Source organism: Vigna umbellata, chromosome 7, assembly GCF_029865625.1.
Source record: "Vigna umbellata cultivar VRB3 chromosome 7, Vumbellata_1.0, whole genome shotgun sequence".
Classification (NCBI taxonomy): Eukaryota; Viridiplantae; Streptophyta; class Magnoliopsida; order Fabales; family Fabaceae; genus Vigna; species Vigna umbellata.
The window spans coordinates 25386496-25411292 of NC_142171.1; the positions used below are offsets into that span (position 1 = coordinate 25386496).

Sequence of the window (24797 nt, forward strand, 5' to 3'; positions counted from 1 at the left end):
AATGTCTTCGGAGGTCCCTATTTCTGCGAATTCATATCAATTGGGTCCTCGTATTTTGAAAGTTCTCAATTGGGTCCCTATTTTGGTAAAATTGAGTCAATAATACCCTTGTCGTTAATTGCTGTGGACGGCGTTAATTTTCTTGCGATGTGGCATGCTGAGGTGTCCTTTAATTACGACGTGGCACAGGTTAACCAACCAGAACATACCACCTCACGCCTTCTGCCACACCATCTATGTCTTCTCCACATAAACCTTAATTCCCAAACCCTAGCTACTATGCGCCGCCACCGCCATCCTCACCGGCAGTCGTCTGATCAACCTTCGCCGTGAACCTCCATGGCTGTCGCAAGTCCTTTGTCACTCTCCTCCTTCATCAATCGCAAGCAACCTGCAGAAGATTAAACCACAAAACCCATAATTGCGCATCTGCTTCTCGCGTGAGAATCTACTCCAACATCTTCTCCATGGCAGCCACACGAATCACACATCAACTCCATTGAAGCCGCCACCACGAAATCGCCACGAGACCTGCATACCAGAAATCGCCACCAAGTGCCGCTGTGAAAGTTCCAATCGCGAGTTGTAGGCGGTGCAAATCACGGCCTCAAGAGTGTTGTCCTCGGCTGCCGACATGAACTCACAACATTCGTCGACAGTGTGGCTACCGAAGCTGACGGCGTGGTTCTTCTGGCATTCTCGGTACCGTACCGCGGCGGTGCCGAACGCCCCCTTCCGTCCCTCGCCGTCGACTTTTGAGCTTCATATTCAAGGAATCCGAACGCCCCCAACCGGATCTTCCCAGTGTTATAGGATATCATTGAAGAGTCAACCGAACGGTGGAAGAAGTCTGAGGCTACCGAACGGTCTGTGGAAGAAGGCTACCGAACAGTCTGTGGAAGAAGGCTACTGAACGGCCTATGGAAGAAGGCTACCGAACGGTCTGTAACGTGAAGTTTTAATGAATGAAAGAAGAAATTCTCACTCTTTCAAACCTATACTCTCTTGTTCGGATTCCTTTCTTCTTACCTGGATTCACTACGTCCTGGGTTCTTGTTCGAGACATCCGTCTTCCTAGAAGAACCATATCACCCAGAAACCAATTGAAAGAAAAGTTTTTCAGATTCTGCAAAGCTGGAAACAAACGGACAAAAAAGGGGAGAAATCGTCAACACATGACCGTGAAAATGAAAAAACTATATACATATATATAAAAATAAAACAAAAAATGAAAAACTAAAGAGAATCGATCTGAAGAACGATTAATGGAGGAGTTGGTGTTGTTTTGTTGGAATGTCTGACAGTGGTTTGAGAAAAATAAAAATAATATGATTAGAATGGAAAACAAGAAGGTGAGGAAGGTTTGAAGTCAGAAGGGGATCTGGAAGAGGAAGAGTCAGGTTTCCAATGTAGAGCTCGCGAAGCGTGGTGAGGTTTCCAAGCTCTGGAGGGATGTTTCCCGTGAGCTCGTTGCCGGAGACGGCGAGGTACTGGTGGTGCTGCCAGGTGCCATATTCAGGAGGAATCTGGCCGGAGAAAAAGTTGTCGCCGAGGTGGAGGTGGCAGATGAGGGACATGGCGGCGACGGGGAGGTGGACCTTAATTTGTTTTAAAGGATTTTATTTAAAACTTAAAATAAAATAAATTCCATCACATGTGCCACGTCATAATTAATTGCTGGGTCAGCATGCCACGATACACTAAAGTTAACGCCGTCCACTAAAATTAGGGGTATTATTGGTTCAATTTTACCAAAACAGGGACTCAATTGAGCACTTTCAGAATACGAGGACCCAAATGATACAAATCCGCAGTAATAGGGACCTCCGAAGACATTAAACCTTTATTCTTTTTAGGTCTTATCTCTACTTTGCCCTCTCCTAAACCATGTTTCATACTGGACTTTGTGCCTTTTTTTGTCATAGACGCCATTTCAACAGAACTCCATGTGAGCTGTATGCTTACTCATAACTGTTTCCATGTCATTTGAATAGATTTTATAAACTAAACACTGTTAGCTGACCCCCTATTAAAGAGGTGCTTACTGGTTAGTCTAAGTTGTCTGGTTGTAACCGTTAGCCAATTAGAGAGGAAGATTGAGGATTGAAAATTTTTATAAACTGGGTTTTTACATTGCGGTTTCTGTTGCATTGCATTACATTACACTATTTTTTTGCATTTATGGGTATCGTACAATCTACAATGCAGACAGGGGGAGTTGAGAGTTCTGCACACCTTGACACAGTTTTAAAAATTTCATGTCTTATTATATAATAATCTCATTAATCCATAATAATATATAATTGATATTTTCCCAATCTCCACTCCACAAGACACGTCTGATACCACAGGCTCACACATCAACCCTTTCAGCCCAAATTTGATCCCCCAAACCCCATACGAATGAGCCTAACTCATACACAGTCAAAATCCCTAGTTTCTAGATTCTGTTCACCACACCCAACCATGTAAACACATGCCCCTTTCCAAGTCACTCAGTTTTGACTTTTCCGTGCCGTCAACTCAGAAGTGACATTAGCGCAGAGACTGAGAATATGTAAATGGATGTAGCCTGATGGGTGAACCATGGATTTTTTTACTCATGACTTTTAACGAGGGCAACAAAGCTGTAGATTAGAAATGCTTCAGCTGTAGAGGCAAAAAAAAGTTTGCTATTGAAGCAGGTTTTGGGGGGATGGGAGTCTTTGATCTAGAGTTGGGTCAATTCAAATCCACTCTGCCAGCATGTAAGGTGAATATTGTCTTTGGTCGATGTGGTACTTAACCATCACCTTTAAGGAAGTAATTGAGCAACCTTCCAAAAGAGGCTGCAACTAAAGGTGGTTTTTCAACATGAAGAAAGGTAATAGAGATCACTCTTCGGTTTTGGAGTGGACATTGGGAGGTAGAGTCCAGGTCTCTTGGATATAATTATTCTTTTCTATTATTCCCCATTAGGTTCCATATATCTTTGTTGCTTATCAGAGACTGTTAGTGCAATATTTTATTGATAGCTATCACACAAGTTACATTCTTATCACCTCTATATTTAATAATCAAATTTCTGAAAATAAGGAAATAAAAGTATGCTGAAATAAGTAAGAAGATTCTAAAGATATTTGAAATTAAGTGTAATATTTGAACTATGTAAAGAAATAACAAACTATTTTACTGATAACAATCACCCCAATTATATTCTGAAATAAGTCTTTAAAATAAGGAAATATAAGTATTTTGAAATCAATAAGAATATTCTAAAGATATTTTTTCCTAACCACTATGGAGATCTTGAGGATGTATTTATCCTAATTATCCGTTCTTTACAACATTTCGCATCAAATTGATAAATGCATATTGATTATTCTCAATTTAGCTACAAGATTCTGGAATCTACCCTAAGGAAGCCCCTTAGTGAATTTGTTAGCTACCTGAAGTCATGTAGGGACATGGGTTGCAACCACAAGACCTTTTGATGAAGTGTTTGTCAAGTTTACTTTGTTTGATGACTGACTTGTTATCATAGTACATTCACCCATAGTTATGTAAACTTTTGTTCTAAGGTCCTCCAGAATGATTTTTGTCTAGAGTTCTTCACACACCTTGAGTAAGGGTTCTACAATTCAGTTTTGACATTAGAACGAGATACTCTATTCTGGTTTTTTCTTTTTATTTCATGAGTGAAAATAGTAAGCAGTTCAATTTGTTAACTAAGTTTTTTGTCCTTGAATTTCTGAGAGAACACAAAGCAAAAATGTTTAGATTACATGTGGCTGCAGATAAACAGGAAATGCTCAGAGTACATGGAAGTTTCTGGAAGGAAAAAACACTCAGTGCAGTTAATTGTCAAAGGGCTCAAAGGGCACGATAATTGTCAAAAATTAAATAAAATCTGTCCAACATTTCATACTTGCTGGAAAAACATCGGCAAATAATCATAAATGTGACTGCAAAAAGCTTGCCGAAATTAAGAAACTCATTGAAATATGTCAGCTATTTTTAACAATATCTTTTGAAACGATTGCCTAAGGATTCACGAGTGAAAATTTAAATAGTGCAGATTGTTTCCACAGTTTTCTATCATTCAATTCCTTAAAACAAAAGCTGCTTGAAAGCAAAATTATTCAGATAACTTGCGGCTGCTGGTAAACAAGAAATGCTCAGAGTAAATGGATGTTGCTGGAAATAAAAAACATTTAAGAGTGCATTGGATTGGTCATAATTGTCAGAAAAAAATCTGTCCGAAAAATGTCAACAGTAAAGAATACTTGCTGGAAACATGTCAGCAGTTAAACATAATTCTGACTAAAAAAAGCTTGCTGGAATTAACAAATTCATTATAATATGTCAACAGTTAATAATAACGTCAGCTATGAACAGAGTGAACAATGATGGCAACAAACAATTCTTATTTATGTTGTTGGCATACCTACTCAACAATTACTTTATTCATTTCTTTTCACTTAACCTCCCTCAGTATTTTTATTTTACTGAAGATGGCTTACCAGATAAAAGAATATCATGATGGAGTGTGAGATTTCTACATTGCGAAAAGTAAAAAGATCAAAGAATAAATCTAGGGAAATAATATCTTGGCCAATTATTCCAAGGCTTAGCTGACACCAATTATGTTAAGTTCTTTTTGGTTTATTAGTTTATTATCTGATATGTGTGAATAACGATTTTCATGTTTGTTTATATTATACAGTGGAAACATGTCTTGCGGTCTTCGTAATACTTCTTCAGCTGTTGTCCAGGTGCATGCCTGAAGCACAACCTTTTACAACTGCAAATTAAGCTTATTTTCTTCATCATTCTCACTTTTATTCTATGACTTTTAATCTGATGCATGGTTGAAACAACAGAGTTCTTTGAGAAATATTGTCCATATGCATGTCTGATTTTGTATGTCTAGTAAAACTCTTACATTTGTGTCTAAATTTATACCAATGGCTTAAGATCGCTGCTTCATGTAGAGAAAGTATTAAATCTGACATGAATAAGGGCAGAGAATAGTAAAATCTGATTTAATTGACAGGAGAAATTCACATAACCAAATTGAGATTAAAATTATGTCATTGTACTCAGAAAAAGAGTTAAAAATATGTCTATGGATTATGATGGAAAATCTTTAATAAACCCAAGACATAGAATAATATAATTAATCTTTCTAGAAAAATGTTTAAAAGTTGATCTGTGGAGTTTTTCTCATGCTGATGTATAATTATGCCCATCACATGCAAGAAACATGTTGACTGAGGTAAACTTAGAACATTTATTTCTTACTAGAGAATTATAGGGAGATATTAAACATAAGATTTAAGCTTGGGTATGAATGGGAAGAATGCCTGAGGTATTATTTGTGATAGAATGATGCCCCTGAACTTGAAGCTGTAAAGACACTTTGACCTCGTGGTCATAGGACCAACAGTGCAGTGATTAAGTCACAGAATGATGTTGGGTGATAAAGTGCTAACCAGAACATAAGTTCTATAGGGATGATGACATTTGGTGGATGTGTGATACGCAACAAAAGGATAAGATTAGGAATGAATGTATTAGATAAGAGGTTGAGGTGGCACCTCTTTACGTAAAGATGATAAAATCATTCTTAAGATGATTTGAACATGTGAGAAGAAGACCAATAAAATCCCTAGCTAGAAGGGTTGATCAAATAGGATAGTTCAGTATCTAGAGTAGAAGTAAACTCAAACTTAAATTGAAACCTTATAAAAGGATTTTGGTTAACCTTTTTAAGGAATTGTCTTTTGATAGAACAAAATGGTATAATTTGATTCATGTAACTTGGTTGAGTTAGCGAGTATGTTCTTTATTGTTTTTCTTTGTTTAGTGTTTGCTTTAGTTTCTAGCAATCTTTGGAAATTAGTTTTTGGCAATTCTAGTCAGCTTTATTGGTGTCCATATTGTTTTTGTACCTTGAGTTGGGATGATTGCAAATTACATTTTTGCATATTGTTTTTACAAAAGGAACCGTGCTATATTAATTGTAGGTGGAAAATGCAGAATCTTATTCAGTTGCAATTAACAATGCAGGAATCAAAGTTTCAGTTGAGGTACAATTGATAAGTTGTTAATATAAAAATTCATACACATGCATATATTTGCAAATATATTAAATAATTAGATTGGTATTTTTTCAGGACCGTAAGAAAATTATTTTTGAGCAATCTAATGCATTAGCCAAAGGTGTAAATGGCCAAATTCTTATTCCAAAAGGTTTGCTTGACGAGGTAAAAAATTTTGTTCCTTCTGATTAATGTTGCCCACGTAAGTTCACTTCTAAGAATTCCCTTTTATATTTAATATTAGGTTGTAAATCTTGTTGAGGCTCCTTTTCCCGTGCTTGGAAAGTTTAAAGAAACCTTCTTAGATCTTCCAAAAGATCTTTTAACAATGGTGAGCATTTCACTTTTTTGTGGTTTTTTAATTTTTGTTTGGAATCCGTTTGATCATTAAGCCAGTTCAAATCATAATTCCATCTCAAATAGTGTGCATGGGCATGCTTATTTTTAAAACGGATGATGTCCGCATTCTTATTTTTATTTACTTTTAGAAGTGATGTTGCAATATGCAAAATTACTCTCTGCTTGTTCTTTGTAATATCTAAATTGTGCCCTTTTTTATTTTGAAGAGAATTATTGGAAAACCATCTTATTTATATTCCTAAATTAGCTTGCCAGCCTTGTGTACATGTGTTACGTGCCTCCTCAAAGAATAGAAAGAAGATAGAGAAAAACATATACTAAGATTCTTCTTTCTGTATTATTATAGTAGTTATCAACTCTGAGCATAGAATCAGCTTACAAAGGAAATCTCTTCCTTTTACATAGGGCATTCCCTTTCACAACAACTGAAAACTCTCCTTCCCCACACCCCACAAGATAAGACTATATATGGATTTTCTCAGAAAGTCTCACCCCAACTAACTTAATTATTTATATTTTTAAATTTCTTTCTACAATGCACTTTCCACTCCTTCTCATTACTTCCATGCTTCACATGACTGATGTATGCTTGGCATAAATGAATGAAATTAAGTTATTCTACCCTAAGTACTGAGAGTTAGATACGTCACTCTTCCATTTTCTGTTTTTCCTTCATGACAATTGTAATTCTCTAGTCTATATATAGGTGTCAGTAACATAATATCAACTCTTTTTCTGTATGTACATTTTCACTTTTAATATCAGTTTTTTATTCAATAGGGATTGTATTAGATCCTTAGATCAAATACTAAGAAAAGGAAATTCATTAAGAAAGCAAATAAAAGTACAGAGTTAAAGAAGGCCTGCGCTTGTGAAGTAAAATTAACCAATATTAACAGCACCAATTATTCTAAACAATTACATACATCTACTTTTAACTACTATTGAAGTAGAAATTAATATTTTAGACATATAGTTCACCATGAATTCAAATGAATGCAGTTGGACATTTTCTAGATGTAAGTTAATCATTACTTATTTTAGAGAAATTTGCTGCACTAAAAAATTACAACAGAACTAGGACAGCACATTACAGACATGTTGGGAGAAAAACAATGAGAGGCCTGCACTTTTGTAGCAGGTCACTATTGTGAATCCTATTCATAGAAGTTCGGACAAAAAATTGACATTAGGTGGCTGAGTTTGCAAATGTGTTTAAATTGTAAGCAAACTATCTCTAATATGGAACTAAAAATGTTATTGTTTTTAAAATCAGACCAATTTTTGAACTGGTAAAGACACTGATTCTTGATTTATTGGTCTAACGATTCAAAATAGTGAGAATTAGGTATGTATTTTTCAATATTCTATGATATGTTTTGTAACAAAATATATGAAATCATATGAAACCAAGTTAGGTAAAACTTTAAATTAAGATAAAAGGATAGTTGAAATTGATAATAATTGTAAATAAAGCAAATTTTATTTAAAAATGTACATAAACTTTAATCCAATTTCGGATGTAATGAAGAGTTTGCATGAAATTACCAAGGAATGTTGGCAGAGCAGTGATGAAGGCTAGATTCAAGATTCTGTGGGGCATCCTTAAGGTCATGGGGAAGTATTGAATTTGTTATATAACTTGAAGCTTTCATCAGTAACACCATGTCAAATTCAGCAGTTTGCGGTTGCACCAATTTAGTGGTTTTCAGCACTCACTGCCCTTTCTGTTATATATATATATATATATATATATATATATATATATATATATATATATATATATATATTTGTGTGTGTGTCAAGTTTTGAAGAATATTGAAAACAGAAGCTAACTATTGTGCATTATGCCCGCAGGTTATGCAAAAGCATCAAAAGTATTTTGCTGTATGTGATGCGAATGGACAATTATTGCCTTATTTCGTTGCTGTAAGTTCTTTCCATTAATTAGTCCTCTACAATAAGTAGCTTCATGTTTTGAAATTTTTATTTATTAAATGAAATGGTATTTTCTCAGGTTGCAAATGGAGCAATTGATGAGACTACTGTGAGGAAAGGAAATGAAGCTGTGCTCAGGTGTTCTTATCTCAACTTATCGTGTCATATATATTTTATTGAAAAAGAGGTGCTCAGGCCCCTCCTGGGTTTGGTGTCCTTGACGAGTTATCAAACATTTATTAGTTTTTGGTTGTATTAGATGGCTTTTGTCAAGGGCAAACTCTCCTTACTGTTTAAGCTAACAGTAAAGATACATTAATGGTTTTATCTTTCTAGCACAGTGCTCCTTAGGCGTGAAGCTGAGAAAATACAGAATTCCACTCTAGTTTGTGCTGAAATTAACTTCATTTAGAAGAATGGAAGCAACTCTTGACTACTTGACTCAAAGATCTAATACCCTTAAATGGTAAATTTCATCTTAAAACCAATTAGCATTAGAGGAGGTTATCCAACAGATATAATCCAAACTCCGAGAATTGAGGCAAATAGTGGAAAATAAGACTGATTTATTATTCTCAATCATAAAAAATACATTCTGATACTCTTTATTTGTAATAATCTAATTCTCCTAAAAAGGGAAATAGGGAAACTAGGAAAGTAAAATAAAATAAAAGATTATATATCTATTTCCTCTAATTAGAAAGATTCTAAAGATATTATCTCAAATTACAACATTTCCCCTCAAGCTGGATCACACAAGATTGTATGAACCAAGCTTGAAATAGTCAAACTCAATTGTAGAGAACGTCAATAAACCAAATTTGACAGTAATGGACGAGGATGAACTAGCACCATGAAACTTCAACTTGGACAGCAATGGACGAGGGCGAACTAGCACCATGAAATTTCAACTTGGACAGCAATGGACGAGGGAGATTTCCATAAAAAATGGATGATGACTTGCAGCAGCAAACAACAACAAACAACAAGAACAGATGAAGGGCCTCCAGTAGCGAACAACAACAAACTGTAGGGACTTAACTACCCTAAACAGCAACAAACCTTCAGAGACTTCACTGCCCTAAACAGCAACAGACCTGCAGGGATTACACTACCCTGCAGCGACACTAAAAGGCTAACAGCCACAAACCTGTAGGGACTTTAACCACCCTGAACAAACCTTAAGGGACTTAACTGCCCTAACAACAATGAACCTTTAGGGACTTAACTGCCCTGAACAGCAACAAACCTGTAGGAACTGAACTGTCTGCAGTGGCTACCAGCAACAGACCTATAAGGACTTAACCACCCTACAGCGGCTGAAACAGCAACAAACCTTCAGGGACTAACTACCCTGCGACGGCTGAAACTTTTCTTCCCCTCACGATGGAACGACATATGCACGTCAATGACAGAACGTGAAGGTGGAAGAACTGGTGAGAACTGATCCGTACTTGGAGACAAATCTGAAACCCCTAACATCGAACGAGCCAAATCAGCGGGCGGTCTCATAGAACAACTCTCAGTGAGCTGTTATAACAAAGCATTGGCAGAAACCAAAAAAACACCAAAGATTGGGACTTATGATGGCATCAAAAGGCTAAAGACAGGTTGGAGGTCCAAAGTTCTGTGCTGGACTACTCCAAAAAGGTGATACTTAACACTGTATCAGAAGAAGTACGGGCTAAACTCTAGCCCAAAAAGAAAGTTTTCTGCAGGGGCTGAAAAATATTTCCCCTCACGGCAAACAACGAGAACGACGACTAGTACACTTCACAAGACACTCTCAATCTTGACCAAAGAAAATACGGCAACTTATGGAGGCAACAGTGACAAACTGCAGAGTTTACAACAACTGACTGCGGTGATGGCGACTGATTGCGCCAACGGCTAACTGCCGCTACGCCGACTATGTTTTTTGCAGCGGAACGAAGCACTGTTGCTTGAGAAACATAAACGAAGTGAGAACCCATTGGTGATAGGGGGAGGAAAGGTCCTGGTCATTTGGTGGAGGCATAAACCAGAACGCATGCACCAAACCAGAACACAGAAACGAGAGGGAGGCCTGGCGATGCAGAAGCGTGTAGCGAGCAACGACAGCGTCGACGGCAGAGGCAACGGCCTTCTTTCGATACCATCCTTAATCGCTAATCGAAGACGAATTAAGAGGATCAGAAAGGAGAGACGAAAATAGATCTAAAATACGACCTAGGGTTTCGCGGAACAAAGAGAAATAAACTCCCCTTCATTATAGCTACCCGCTAACAAGGCTGATGAATTCTTGACTGAAACATTACAGCTACAGAAATAGACTCCCCTTCATGCCACAGGCCAACGTGGACATCACACTTGCAACAATGATGGTAGCAATGGCAGCTATGGAGGGTCATAACAGAGAGGAGGAGGTCCGGCGAGTCGACCGGAAGCGTCGCGGTGTGATTTCGACACCGGGACAGCGGCGCGTGACAAACACGCACACGAGATCTGACGGAGAGAAGAGGCGCGTGCAGAGGAGTCTGAGACGTCGACCACCAGGGTTAGGTCGCGCTCGAAGAGACGATCCAGATCCGCTGGTCACCTGTCGAAACTGCGACGGTGGCCGGCGGCGGACGGTGCCGGCGGTGGCAGGCAGTGATTGACAGTGGAGATCAATTGGGTTGCGGCTGGCGACGGCTGGTTCAGTGGAGGCAGTTGCCTTTCTAGGGTTCCCAGAAGACTTTAGGTCTCTTTGATTCTGGGTGCATATGAATGGAAGCCAATGAGAATGCCAACGTTTGGGCATTAGAGAAGGACCCATTCTAATTTTACTGGGCCAAAGTATGGAAGAACAACTTCTTTAGCTGTTATAAGAGGAAACCAATTTGTTGTTAGTCATGAAGATTCTAGGTGGCTCTTGTGAAAGACACTCAATTGATCTAAGGATCATAAGCATAAACTTGGCTACGGAAACTGGAGTAGGACTGTCCATTGAAGGTACAAAGGTACTGGTTAAAAAAGAGATTTTTAGGGGGCCACCGGCGGACAACAAAGACAGCGGAAGTAGATCAGACAAGCTCTAATACCAAGTGGAAAATAAGACTGATTTATTATTCTCAATCATAAAAAGTACATTTTGATACTCTCTATTTGTAATAATCTAATTCTCCTAAAAAGGGAAAGTAGGAAAGTAAAATAAAATAAAAGATTATATATCTATTTCCTCTAATTAGGAAGATTCTAAAGATATTATCTCAAATTACAACACAAATGATGTGGGACTTTCCAGCACCACTCATCCACAGATGCCTACCAAACAAAGCTGGCCTATCAAAATAGACAACTATCAAGATGAGTTAAGAGGCTTTGATACCATGCTATATTTCTACTTAAAACTGACTGACATTAAGTAGACTTGTCCAACATATATATATATATATATATATATATATATATATATATATATATATATATACACACACACACACACACACACACATAAGTTTCACTCCAAGAATTGAGGTAGGCGATGTGGGACTTCTCAACAGTTAAGGACCAACCAATCCATAAAGTTTAAGCTATTAATTGACCTTTGAATAATTTTATATCTTTAGTGAACTTCAAACATTTATTGTGAGAACAAGCAACCATACTATTTGAAATGAGGCTGTGATACATGCGAACAAAATGGTATTGGAGTAAGCCTTTATCAAAAGTTACACAATATTGTTTTTTTCTGTTTATTTGAATTGTTTTGTTGTTGTATTGTAAAGCCATTCATTTGCATTTCTCTCAACAGCTTAAGCTCTTATGATAGTTGGCTTTTTGACACGATATTGGGACCTCTCAAACAATGTGATATTGGCTCTTAGGATAGTTCAGTCCTTACCACTCCCCATTCTTCCTACCAAATTTAATGACTTAGCAGAAGGTAGGCTGGCTTGTCTGTAATCTACATTCTACTCTCCAAGCCCAAAAGGCTAATGTGGTGCTGTGACAGGGCACAATAGAGATGATACATGAAACTTTTCATGTGTTTCAACTTAAAAGTTTCTGATTCTGGAATAGTCTGTAGAATATAATGAGATATAGCCTCTACTGTCATGCCCATTCAAGACTTGCCTTGATACTATTTCTTCAATTACTAAGAATAAAATTAACGTATTTGAACAATGTAATGTGCACATTTCATGTTTTATCTTTAATGGAGAAGGCACATCAAAATCTGTTTTGATTATATTTGTAGGGCTCGCTATGAAGATGCAAAGTTCTTTTATGAGATGGACACTCGTAAGAGGTTTACAGAGTTCCGAAAACAACTGAAAAACATTCTATTTCATGTAAGTTACAAATTAAACTTTTATTGAAGTGCTTGTAAGTAAATCTCATACTAACCAAAATATATATAAAATAATTCTTCTTATTTGAAAATTAAATAAATAGGCATTTATCATTTTCCGTTACTCATGTTTTTTTCTAAATCAGGTCAAATATTGATTCACTGTTAATAATGAGAAGGAATTAAGGGAAAGTCAGGAAATAAGACAATAATAGTTTTATGTGAAAGTTGTTGAAAATATATCTCTTAACCTCTCTCATCTTGCTTGTTTGAATAACACGGTGAAACAGGAGAAGCTTGGGACCATGCTTGATAAGATGACTCGGGTTGAAAACATGGTTGCTGAACTAAGTTGCATCCTAGATATGAGTGAAGATGTGCAAGATATTATCCGTGATGCTGCCTCTCTTGCAATGTCTGATCTTTCTACTGCAGTTGTCACTGAATTTACCTCACTTGCGGGAATTATGGGCCGCCACTATGCCCTTAGAGATGGATACTCAGAGCAGGTTGTTTAACTTTGTTCTGCCGTATTTGGTTATCTGAAATGTCATGATTTACCACTGCAATATTTAAAACTTCATTGCATCATGTTTGATTGGTACTCTCATAATTTTTCTTTTCCTTGTCACTTATCATCTTGCAGATTGCAGAGGCCTTGTTTGAGATCACGCTTCCTAGATTTTCTGGGGACACGCTTCCTGAAAGTGATGCCGGCATAGTTTTGGCAATTGCTGATAGGTGGAGCTGACGCCAGAATTTAAATCTCTTGCCTGTTCATTTTAGTGATAATTCAAATTTACAGTGATTTTAATTGGAAGAATTTTTAGATATGTGCTGACCAATCAGATTACTATTCAAAACAAAACAAAAATACTATGGGAAAGATTACAAAGAAAAGTAAGGATAAGAATAAGATCAGTAAAAAGCTTGTCTATTCTAAAGTTTCTAGAATTGATTTATTCTAAAATATCCTAATAACTTCAACAATAGAATTTTCCTTTATCTTGACTATAACATTGACAAAAGAATCAACAAAACTGTCCTATACTTTAGGGAGTCCTGTTTCTGCTAATTCCTTGGTGTTCTTATTTTTACTATTGAATGTTCTTCATTGCAATGTGAAATCAGTTTATGGTGCATGTTATAGTGGAATATGTCCAAATGATATTGACAACATAGATCTGAATCTTATGAGATATGATAGTTTTCTGCAGATTAGATAGCCTGGTAGGTTTATTTTCTGCTGGTTGTCAACCTAGTTCCACAAATGATCCATTTGGTCTGCGAAGAATTTCATATGGTCTTGTAAGTATAACATACATTTGATCTGTCTAATATTTGTTAAAGACTTAAAGTATTTCCTTTTATATCGACACTCCCCTTCTGCCCCCTCCATCCCTCCTGCTAAAAGCTTAAGCAGAAAATCTATAAACACAATTCCTTGGACTCAGAGATGCACTTTATACTCCAGGTGCAACTATTGGTGGAAAAGAATAAAAATCTAGATTTTAAAAAGGCCCTGGAACTTGCTGCAGAAGTCCAGCCCATTAAAGTAGATCCTCGTGTAATCGATGACGTAAGATGAGAGTATTTCATAAATTCAATTTCTGTTGCTTCTTGTGATTGAAATCTCATGAGACAGTTTTCTCTTTCTTTAGGTACTTCACTTTGTTACACGAAGATTGGAGCAATTTCTGGTAGGTATTATGATCATAATATTTGGTCCTTTTCTTTACTACAATTAAACTTTTCATACCGTTATCTTTTACCGTAAGTATTTTTATTTGCTTCTTTATGGCCAAATTAACTTCAGTTGTTTTTCACATTTCTCTTAGCAAAATAAAGTATGCCTGGGAAGAGGAGGGTGCAAATGGTTTGATTTTGATTTTTTTTTTTGGGAGAAGAAAATGTCTTGTATAAAATCTAATTCATATTTACTCATTAATTGCTTCTCATTTAAAACAGCAAGGACTTTACACATAAACCAGTTACTAGATATTTATATTAAGTATCAATGTGTTGGAGCTTATGCATGTCGATGATTGTACGGATTAGGGAGAGAGAATCATTAGCACCGGTTATAGGAGGTTTTGAAATGAATCTTTATTGCAGTCTTGCAGATAAAAAATTTAATTAATGACCGCTTGGTATATTCTTTCTTTCTTGGGATAACCACACTACAAAAGCTAGTCACTGTAGTTGGCAAGCCCAACACCTTATAAACGCCACACAAAAATCCACGCTTCCAATGTTGGACTAAGTCCCATTTCTTTCTATTGGATCATAACATCTTGCCAAACACTAGTATCCAAAAATTCTAATGTGGGACTCAAGTTCTATACCATGTTACTGGATCCTAACTGTATCATTACTATAGTCGAAAACTGATGTTTTGCTCAGCAGATATTATTCAATGATATATTTGAATGTAGAACATGTCGTAGTCTTGTTGTATTTGTGCATAATGCTTTGTAATGGTCTCATGAGTTTTAACATGTTGCTACAAATTAGAGATTAACAATGACTAGAAATATAGTCAAATTATATCATATATATAAGTAAGTTGTAAATAGCCGGGTATTAGGATAAAAATATCCTCAACATCTCAAGAGTGGTTAAAAGAAGTTATCTTTAGAATCTTCTTACTTAAGGAGTTTGATTGTTACAAATAGAGGTGATGAGAATGTGATTGGTGTGGTTGTCACCACTAAAATAATTCCCCTTCTCTTTTACATATTCAATGTTTGGTCTCATGTGTGAATACAAACCTTACCTTATAAGTTAACTTTATGAGGTTAAGTTCTAAATCCGCTTTCTAAGATAGTAACAGATCCTATTCTAACAAGGTTTGTTAGAACTTATATCACTCGAGGCCTCTCACAAATATCTAGTCCCATGCTCAGAATGTTTCATGAATTGATGTGTTAGAGAGGTCCCTCATCGACTATAAATATGATTAAATTACAGTATATAAGCGGGTGTAAATCTCACCTTATTAGTGGGTTTTTGAAATAGAGTTAGACCTAAATCCACATTCTAAGAATATTTTGGTAATAGGTTGACAAGGGGGTGAATGCAGAGTTTGTGCGGTCAATCCTTGTTGAAAGAGCAAATTTTCCCTGTCTTGCAGCAAAATCAGCATATAAAGTAAGTATCCCTCTTTCATTTTACTCCATATTTGATATTGCATTGATGTGTGCTCAATTGATTTCAAAGTCTGTCTTGAAAGTTTCAAGTTTAGAGTTAATCTCTTTCCTTGATTCCTCAATCTAAATGATTTCGAATGCAAAAATGCAAGCAATTAGGGATCATCTTTTGTATGCTCTTTGTAAGCACATCCAGGACTAGATTAATGAGTCCTATGTTGTAGGAAAGTCCTTAGTCTCACTTCCGACATTTTTTTTCTCTAGTAGTTATTTCTGTCAAGCATGTATTACAATACATGCTTGATATATCTAGACTATTGTATAGTCTAGATATAAGTCACACGAACACTTTTATTTTTTCAAAGTCTTCCATGACACTTTACTTGACACTCAACTGTAAGTTGTTTCTAAGCCAATAGAAAACGTGTAGATCTCTTTCTTTGGTTTGGTATAATTTCACCAGTCCCTGTTCAAGATAAATAACTTCTGTTGTAGACTTTTGGTATAAAACAAAATTGATTTTCCATAGTCCTGGTATCTTAATCTATGCTTAATCAGCTTTGTCCTAGTATCTTAATTTGTACTCGATCAACTCTGCCCGTAATTTCGTAGTCTGAATTATAAGTTTTATCCCTCTGTAGTTCACACTTCTGAATGTCTTCCTTGTTCATAATTATTAGAACCAAAATGTTCTATTATTTTATTTTATACACACACACACGTATTACTTTAAATTTTAGATATTCTAGTTAAACTATTCAAATAATAGAATTTTAATTCAGCTCAAATATGGAATTCCATATCTCAATTCTTTGTTCCAAGTATAAAGAATTAATACTCTTAATTATACAGAATTGGAATTGAAATTAGAATTATCTAAACCACAATTCAAATTCTTTCCTCCGAACAGACCTTTAGACATGTCTTAGATTCTTGGTTTAGCATTTCAATGTTCCAGTTGGCAGGGATGCAAATTACAATTTATATAGAAAATTAACTGTTCATATGTGGAATTGAGGACCAAATTTGACTGTAATATGAGTAGTCACGTGTTTCTCAAATATGGGAAATATTAGGTTTGCTAAATGATGTGATAACCACAAGTCTTTAGTACTTTTGAATAGTAATTATGTACTCCTGATTGTTTACAATGTTGTTTTAGATGGAAAAATTGTCAAGTGGGAACCTTTTTCCTAAAGTTGTTGAAGCATACTCCCGGCCAACTAGAATTGTCCGTGGGAAGGAAGTTGAACTTCATGCGGAGGTATGCATCTTTCTTATTTTATTGTAAACATACAGGGGGTAACCAAATTACTGTCGAATTTGAGTTAAGCATAACATAAAAGCCACCAGATTAAAAAAATAAATTTAAGAACTGAAAGAGAAAGAATTGTGGTTAAATTTCGTTGGTAAGATCTGAAAAGTACCATTTGTGGGGGACGGGAAGAGGGGAGGGCGCATGTTCGTGTGTGGCCCATTATCCGTTACACTAGCTGTAAAAATTACTTAAATAACATTTTATTGAAGGTAAATGTCATTAATCTAACAGTTGAGTTCATGATATTATCTTAACGATCATGTATATTAAATTTCACATCATTCTTTTATTATTGTGTTATCTTTTTTTGTAATCAAACGAAAGAATGCTATGGCATCGCTACACGATACAAACCTAACTATATACAACCTTCTTAGAAATAGTATAAAAGAGAAAATAAGTACAGAAATAGGGGTTATAAACATATTTCTCCCATAAACCATTTATTTATGAGTAGTTTCTGCGTTTCTCTTCAACTATGTCCATTATTTTGACATTTATCTTCTCTTGATTCTTAAACTTACATGATTAGGTGGATGAGGCTGCTTTTGTGACAAATGAAGAGAGAGTTTTATGGAACACGTTTTTGTCTGTTAAAAAGAGTATCCATCCTGGTATTTTTTTTCATTATGCCCCGCAATTTTTGCGTTTATAGTTGATATTATCTACTGATATAGTGTTAGCTTTTATTTTATCTACTTAATATAATTTTCTTTTAATTTGGCACTAGATCTAATATAATTAATTTCTGAAATTCTGAATTACTGATATATTGTGCGCTTTTTAACTTCCAACACACCCCCTTCACGCCGAGGTATAGACATCTCGTGCGTGATAGTAAAAATTGGGTGGTCCAATAATGGCCCGATAGCGGGTGGAATAGAAGAATAGAATGCCCACTTAGAACTCGCTAGGATAGGCACTAACCATGGCTCTGATACCATATTAGAAAGTGGGTTTTTAAGCCTAACTCAACCCCACAAAACCGGCTTGTAGGGTGAGGTTTGCACCTCATTTATATATTATAATTTGGCCTTATCTCTAGTCGATGTGGGACTTCCAACACACCCCCTTCACGCCGAGGTATAGACATCTCGTGCGTGATAGTAGAAATTGGGTGGTCCGATAACGGCCCAATAGCGGGTGGAATAGAAGAATAGAATGTTCACTTAGAACTCGCTAGGATAGGCACTAACCATGGCTCTGATACCATATTAGAAGGTGAGTTTAAGCCTAACTCAACCCCACAAAACCGGCTTATAGGGTGAGGTTTGCACCTCACTTATATATTATAATTTGGCCTTATCTCTAGTCGATGTGGAACTTCCAACACTTTTACACATTTCTGAATTTCTTTTTCATTTTCTTTATTATGATTATGATACTTATTTTTCTTTATACAGGTCTTGACATAGATGATTTTGTAGAAACTTCATGTCAGTTGATACAGCCACTTGAGGATTTCTTCAATAATGTCTTTGTAATGGTGGTACGTTAATCTTGCTGTACTTGTATAATTCCATATCAGGCGTTAATATATTTGTGGCGACCCTTAATAAAAGCACTTTAATAATTTTCGATGTGAATTGAACGATCAAGACTGATTACAAAGCTGATAAAGAGGAAATAAGTCCAGGAATAAAATTTGTTCAGAAATATTAGGGCATGATATTGCAGAGCTTTTCTGTCAAAAGTTATTCATGGTATAAAATTAGGATTTATCTTGTAGTTTCTTTGTGCTTTGAACTGTAAACTCTATCATGTATGTTCTGCAGTTTGAGTTCCATAACCATAATATAAATAGTATAATTTTCTTTCTGGTGAATCATAGGACGATGACAAGATCAGAGTAAACAGGTTAACTTTGCTAAAAGGAATTGCTGATCTTCCTAAAGGAATAGCAGACCTCACTGTTCTACCTGGATTTTAAGGATTGGTAAGAAGATTATTTCTTTCTCAGGAAGACCATATTATTTTTTAGGCTCGAAAAGTGCTTCAGCAATTAGGCTTTATCTATTTTTTTCGCCCTCTTGCTTTTTCTGGTCGAATTTTGACACACTGGTTTAACAGTTTCTTTCAATCCATGAGTCTGTAAATTTCTGTAGCAGTCTATCGTATGACGGATGTGTAATATTCTTCTTCATAGATGTAATAAAAGACAATGTACTTTTTTTAATACTCGAATATATCTTTTTAATTGTACATCAATTTTGTGTTTATTACTTTTTATTGGTACTTGCAAAAATACGTAGAGCAAGTCTTCACATTTTTATCAATAAAGTTTTCAAAATATATATAATTTTGTAAAAGTAGTATTAGAAAACATCTAAACAATACAATTTAAAATATATTTAATTTGTGAGAATGGTACTAAAAAATGTATGTAATGGTTATTTTAAAGTGAAGTTATTTACTTATTGTGGTGTATGGAGAAGTTTAATTACTTATTTTATTAAATAAAGAAGTTTTTTTATAATTTTTAGAGGTGAAATTATCTAATTAAAATATATATTGAATTTTTTTTAAAGTGTATAAATTTTTTATATGATGATATGGATAGTAGTACGTATTTAAAAATATTTAGGATTGCATTAAAATCAAGAGGCAAGCAACCGCGACATTGGCATAAATGTAATTATTATAACTATTTTAACTAAATTTTGTTAAATTTATTTAGGTTTAAACTCTCGTTTGGTCCTCATATTTGTGTGTCAATCTCAAGTGGGTCATCGTTTCTTTTTTCAGTCTCAATCGGGTCCATAAACTTGTTTCAATTAAGTCCTCTCTGTTAATTTAGCAGTAACGTCGTTTGCCTGTGATTACGTGATGTACAGAAAATGAGTTCAGTTATAATGATTTAAATACGCAGATATTAGTTGTTTGAAAAAATGTATATACGTGGTAGGGAATGAGGGAATTAGTTATTTTTATTGGGTTTTTTTAACTGAAACAGAAAAGCTTAAAAGGGAATTAGGGATTTCATGAGTTATGGATTTTGATGTGGTGAGTGAGTGTGAGAATTAGGGCTCGGGAGAATTTGCAAAGACGAAAAGGAATCGCGTGGGGGTGGACGAATCGAATTGAAAGTGGAGGCTAGTTAAGGTTAGTTTCATATCTTTTCGCCTTTACGAATATGTAGTTATTTTGCTATGTTTATGCGTTGTTGTGGTCCCGAATGTGTTGCGTTGTGGTCCCGATTTTGCTATCTTTTAGCGTTTAGGTTATAATTGGTTTGGTACTGTTATTCTGTGACGAGTCCCGATTTTGGTATGTTACTGTATGTTGAAATGTGTACAGTGTTGTGGTCTCAAAATTGCATTTATCAATTGTTTAGAAGTAGTGGTCACCTTTTCTGTCGGAGTGTTTCCTTAGTGGGGATGTTAGTTTGTTCCCCTGTCCCCTTGATGTTTAACTGTTTGCTTAGTTAGTAAAGAGTGAAATCATAATATCCCCCAAATGTACAGGTCTTAAAAGCTTGTGCTTCAAACATAATAAATATTGCATGGCTGAACGTATTAAAGTTGTGTCCATCATTTCGGGCATTTTGTTAGTGATGACAATGGAAATTTAAAATTTGATGGCAAGATAGCAGAATGGTCTTGTGATCCAGACCTGTGGTGCTATTTTGGAATATTAGCTTCAATGAAAGACTTAGGTTATATAAACATAAAAGAACTTTGGTACAGTTTAGGAGGTCAATCAGTGGTGCCAGATAGGTTAGAATTGTTGACTGATGATAAGGGTGCTATGCATATGCTGAATATTGCAAGGTTAAATGATGAAGTTCATTTGTACGTGGTTCATAATACCATGGAACCACAAATAATAGAAATGATTGATTGGGTTGATGGTGATGTTAATGATGAAGGTGATGTTGCAAGACAAGTGGAGGGTGAGGCTGAGGGTGAGGTTGAGGGTGAGGTTCACGGTGAGGATGAGGGTCAGGTTGAGGGTAAGGTTGAGGGTGAGGATGCGAGTCAGGTTGAAGTTGGAACAGAAATGGAGGAGGGTCACTGTGAGGGTGAGGTTGAAGTTGGAATAGAAATGGAGCAGGGTGAGAGTGAAGTTGTTAAACAGATTGAACATGTTGAGGATGGTGAAGTAAATGATGTAGAGGAGGTTGAGGTACATGATGCAAATGATTTTGAGCTAGAAGATGTAGAAGAGGATGAGAATGAGGATGATCATGTAGATGAGGTTGAGGATGAGGCTGAGGATGAGGTTGAGGATGAGGTTGAGGATGAGGCTAAGGATGAGGCTGAGGCTGGAGATGATGGTCAGGATGAAGATGTAGATGAGTTTGTGAGTGAAGAAAGTCTAGTTGATGTCACCATTGAGTGTGACATAGGTACTTCGAAAGGAAATGTGAGGGAAGAACAACCTTTCAGTCCAGTAGGTGAGTCTTTAAGGACAACTGATAATGAATCCATGCATGATGTTCGTGGCTTGTCTGACATTGAGTGGGTGTCAGATGAGTTGGATAGTGGTCCAGATAGTGACGAGGATGATGATTCCATTCATAGAACTTTGTTTCCCACATTTAGCATGCCTAAAAGTTTGACGGATTATAAATGGGAAGTAGGAACCTATTTCACTGAGAAAAAGGAATTCACAGAGGCCATTAGGACTTATGCACTGAGTAATGGTAGTAATTTGAAATTCATGAAGAATGACAAGAAGAGGGTTGCTATAAAATGTTTGTGAGGGCATGGGGAAATGCAAATGGTATGCTTATTGTGCCTATAAGTCTGGTGTGAAGTCACGGTAGCTAAGAAAAGTGATTGATGATCACAGCTGTAGTACAAATTTTAATGTGAAGTTGATGACTTCTAAGTGGTTGAGTCAAAAGATGGAAAAATCTGTCAGAGAGAACCCTAATATGAAGGTCATGGACATTAGGGACAAAGTAAGTAGGAAATGGAATGTAGGAATCTCTAGAAATATGGCTTTTAGGACAAGAGCCATGGCAAAAGATAATATTGATGAGTCATTCAATGAACAATATAGAAGAATCTATGATTATGGTCATGAGCTTCTTAGAGCAAATCCAGGTTCAACAGTCAAAATATAGGTTGAAAATAGTAATGATGAGTGTATATTCAATAAAATTTATGTATGCTTGAAAGCATGCAAAAATAACTTCATTAGTTGTAGACCCATCATTGGGTTGGATGGATGCTTTTTGAAAGGCAAGTATGGAGGGGAGTTACTAACAACAGTTGGAAGAGATGAAAATGAACAAATTATGTCCATTGCATATGCTATTGTTGAGGTAGAAAACAAAGACTCGTGGACTTGGTTCTTGGAGCTTCTCATTGCAAACCTTGGTGGGGAAGCTGTTTGTGGAGCATGTACATTTATTTCAGACCAACAAAAGGTCAGTAATTGAAAAGAAATGTTAATTACAATCTACTTCAGAAATAACTCAGCTGACTTCAGTATTTTAAAATGTAGGGTCTTCTGCCAACTATTCAAGATCTTCTACCTAGGGTAGAGCAAAGATTTTGTGTTAGACATTTGTATTCTAACTTCAGAAAGAAATATCCTAGAAAAGACCTTAAACGTCTGATGTGGAGGGCAGCAACAACCATATATCCACAACTATGGAAGGCTGAAATGAGGAAAATTAAAGAGATCAATGTAGAGGCATTTAAATACTTGATTGCAATTCCACCTAGGTATGTATTCACTTATCTCCAAACGTTATTGTTATTTTATTGTTATATTTACTTTGACAGTTATATTTACTGACATTTAAATCTCCCAAGTTTTGGTCAAGATCTAAATTCACCCCTAGATCACAATCTGACACTCTTGTCAACAACATGTGTGAGGGTTTCAACAGTGTGCTAGGTCGTACTAGGTGTAAGCCAATTATCACTATGTTAGAAGACATTAGGGTTTACATCATGAAGAGATGGGCTACAAACAGGACAAAGATGACATTATATCAAGGTTCTGTGTGCCCTAAGGTTCTGAACAGATTTCAAAACCAGTCATGGTTAACCAGATATTGGTTACCAAGGTAACTTTCAACCTACAATTAATTTGTGTTCATCATTAAGAAGAGCTTGTTCATCATTAATTTGTGTTGTCATTTTGTATTCATGACAAATGGTCATCACATCAATTATTTGAAGTCCTACACATTTCACAATTTGGGGAGCAATTTGTTGTCACTAGTACAGTAATGGGAAATAGCACCGGTTAATTTTGCTTATAGGCACCGGTTCTGCAACCGAGGCATATACGAACGAGGTAAAAAGGGGGTGGCTTTATGCCTCGGTTCTGAACTGGGTTAAAACGAGATCAGATTATGCCTCGGTTCTTAGATAACCGAGGCAATAATGTGTTTTTTTTTGGGTATGCACAGTCCACTTCTCCCTCTTCGTTGCACAGTCCACTTATCCCTCTTCGTTGCACAGTCCATAGTTCAAGTTCAAGCAAAACAATAAACAATCCACAGTTCAAGCAAAACAGTCCACAGTCCAAGCAAGTTATTGAATTTTCCTTCCCTTTCACAGAACCAAATCTCAAAAGATACAGAACCAAATCTCATAAGCAAGCACTCCAACAACAACTACACAGAAATCGCTCCCGAAATAACACAGAAAAAAAAGTATGGGATTTGATGCAATGAGCATTGCGGAGGTTGTCATCACCAACTCTGAGAACGATTTGGGGAAGAGAGGCTCCTGCAAGGCCAAACCAGAACAGAGAGAAGAAAAGATGAAGGTTGATGCCTCCCCTTCTCGCAGAAATGCCACCGCTGCAGGACGCCCTTGCCGCGACCTCGCCATGACCTCGCCGCCACCTCGCTGTGGCCTCACCACGGCCTTGCTGCGGTCTCGGTGTGACCTAGTCGTCACCTCGCCTCCACAGAAACCACCGCGATTCGTTCAACTCTTAGATCGACGAACCTCCCACCAAACGCCTTAGATCAGCGAGCCTCCCATCATCGTCGCCGCAGTACTCGTCTCCACCATCGCGCCTCCCCTCCGCTTTCGACACCGGCCACCATCGCGCCTCCCCTCCAGAGCGCAAGCTGCTGCAATGAAGGAAAGAACCTCCTCACGTCGTGGCTGCCAAGTGGGAGAAGAGAGATTCCCCTTTTGTTTCTGCTTCTGCTGCGAGAGGAAAGAAAAGTGTTTCTGCTTCTGCTGTGAGAGTAGGTAAAAGCGTTTCTGCTTCTGTTGTGAGAGTAGGTAATGTGCGAGAGGTAATAGAGGTAATAGGTCTTGGTTCTCCTCTAACCGAGTCAATACGCCAAAACACAGACCTCGGTTCCACCTTTAACTAAGTTAATAGACTGTAATATGTGCTATATGCTTCGGTTCTCACTGAACTGAGGCATATAAATTCATCAAAACTACAAAATTGCCACCGCTTTCTGATAGGCTTCGGTTTTTCTTAGACCAAAGTCTATTAGGCGAGTTAAAAAGCATACTTTTTACTAGTGTGTGAATCTTGAAAACAAGGAGTGCAGTTGTAGAAAGTGGTTAATTATTGGCATTCCTTGCACTCACGCCATAATCGCAATGAAATTCTTGAATTTAAATGCAGAAGACTACATTGGTCATTGGTTTAGGAAGTCTACTTATGAAGAGACCTACAACACCATCATTTATCCTATT

The 24797-nt window shown here is 36.5% G+C and overlaps 2 protein-coding genes across 3 annotated transcripts in view; both read left to right on the forward strand.

Annotated features, from left to right (window-relative positions):
* The window catches only part of EDD1 (glycine-tRNA ligase), a 38527-nt gene extending 19162 nt beyond the window's left edge, over positions 1 to 19365 (forward strand). For both annotated transcript variants that reach the window (XM_088094756.1, XM_088094755.1), the window contains 17 exons: positions 4706 to 4754; positions 6009 to 6071; positions 6159 to 6248; positions 6328 to 6414; positions 8301 to 8372; positions 8461 to 8519; positions 12604 to 12697; positions 12987 to 13205; positions 13343 to 13437; positions 13914 to 14004; positions 14171 to 14275; positions 14358 to 14396; positions 15757 to 15846; positions 17008 to 17109; positions 17696 to 17777; positions 18567 to 18652; positions 18995 to 19365. In XM_088094756.1, the coding sequence (XP_087950882.1) occupies positions 4706 to 4754; positions 6009 to 6071; positions 6159 to 6248; positions 6328 to 6414; positions 8301 to 8372; positions 8461 to 8519; positions 12604 to 12697; positions 12987 to 13205; positions 13343 to 13437; positions 13914 to 14004; positions 14171 to 14275; positions 14358 to 14396; positions 15757 to 15846; positions 17008 to 17109; positions 17696 to 17777; positions 18567 to 18652; positions 18995 to 19093 (1522 nt within the window). In that variant the 3' untranslated portion in view covers positions 19094 to 19365. The remainder of the gene's footprint in view (positions 1 to 4705; positions 4755 to 6008; positions 6072 to 6158; positions 6249 to 6327; positions 6415 to 8300; positions 8373 to 8460; positions 8520 to 12603; positions 12698 to 12986; positions 13206 to 13342; positions 13438 to 13913; positions 14005 to 14170; positions 14276 to 14357; positions 14397 to 15756; positions 15847 to 17007; positions 17110 to 17695; positions 17778 to 18566; positions 18653 to 18994) is intronic.
* A 2647-nt stretch (positions 19366 to 22012) lies between these two features.
* LOC148195560 (uncharacterized) lies at positions 22013 to 22914 on the forward strand. Its single transcript, XM_088095239.1, has 4 exons — positions 22013 to 22214; positions 22353 to 22540; positions 22618 to 22841; positions 22902 to 22914. The coding sequence occupies exons 1-4, from the start codon at positions 22013 to 22015 to the stop codon at positions 22912 to 22914; spliced, it is 627 nt and encodes a 208-aa protein (XP_087951365.1).
* Positions 22915 to 24797: the final 1883 nt, after the last annotated feature.

Excerpts from the sequence above, each read along its gene's own strand:
- LOC148195560 (XM_088095239.1), top strand. The coding sequence starts at position 22,013 with ATGGAAAAATCTGTCAGAGAGAACCCTAATATGAAGGTCATGGACATT. Across the intron at positions 22,215-22,352 it reads GCTTCTTAGAGCAAATCCAG|GCAAGTATGGAGGGGAGTTA; the intron begins GTTCAACAGTCA and ends GCTTTTTGAAAG. Across the intron at positions 22,541-22,617 it reads TTATTTCAGACCAACAAAAG|GGTCTTCTGCCAACTATTCA; the intron begins GTCAGTAATTGA and ends TTTAAAATGTAG.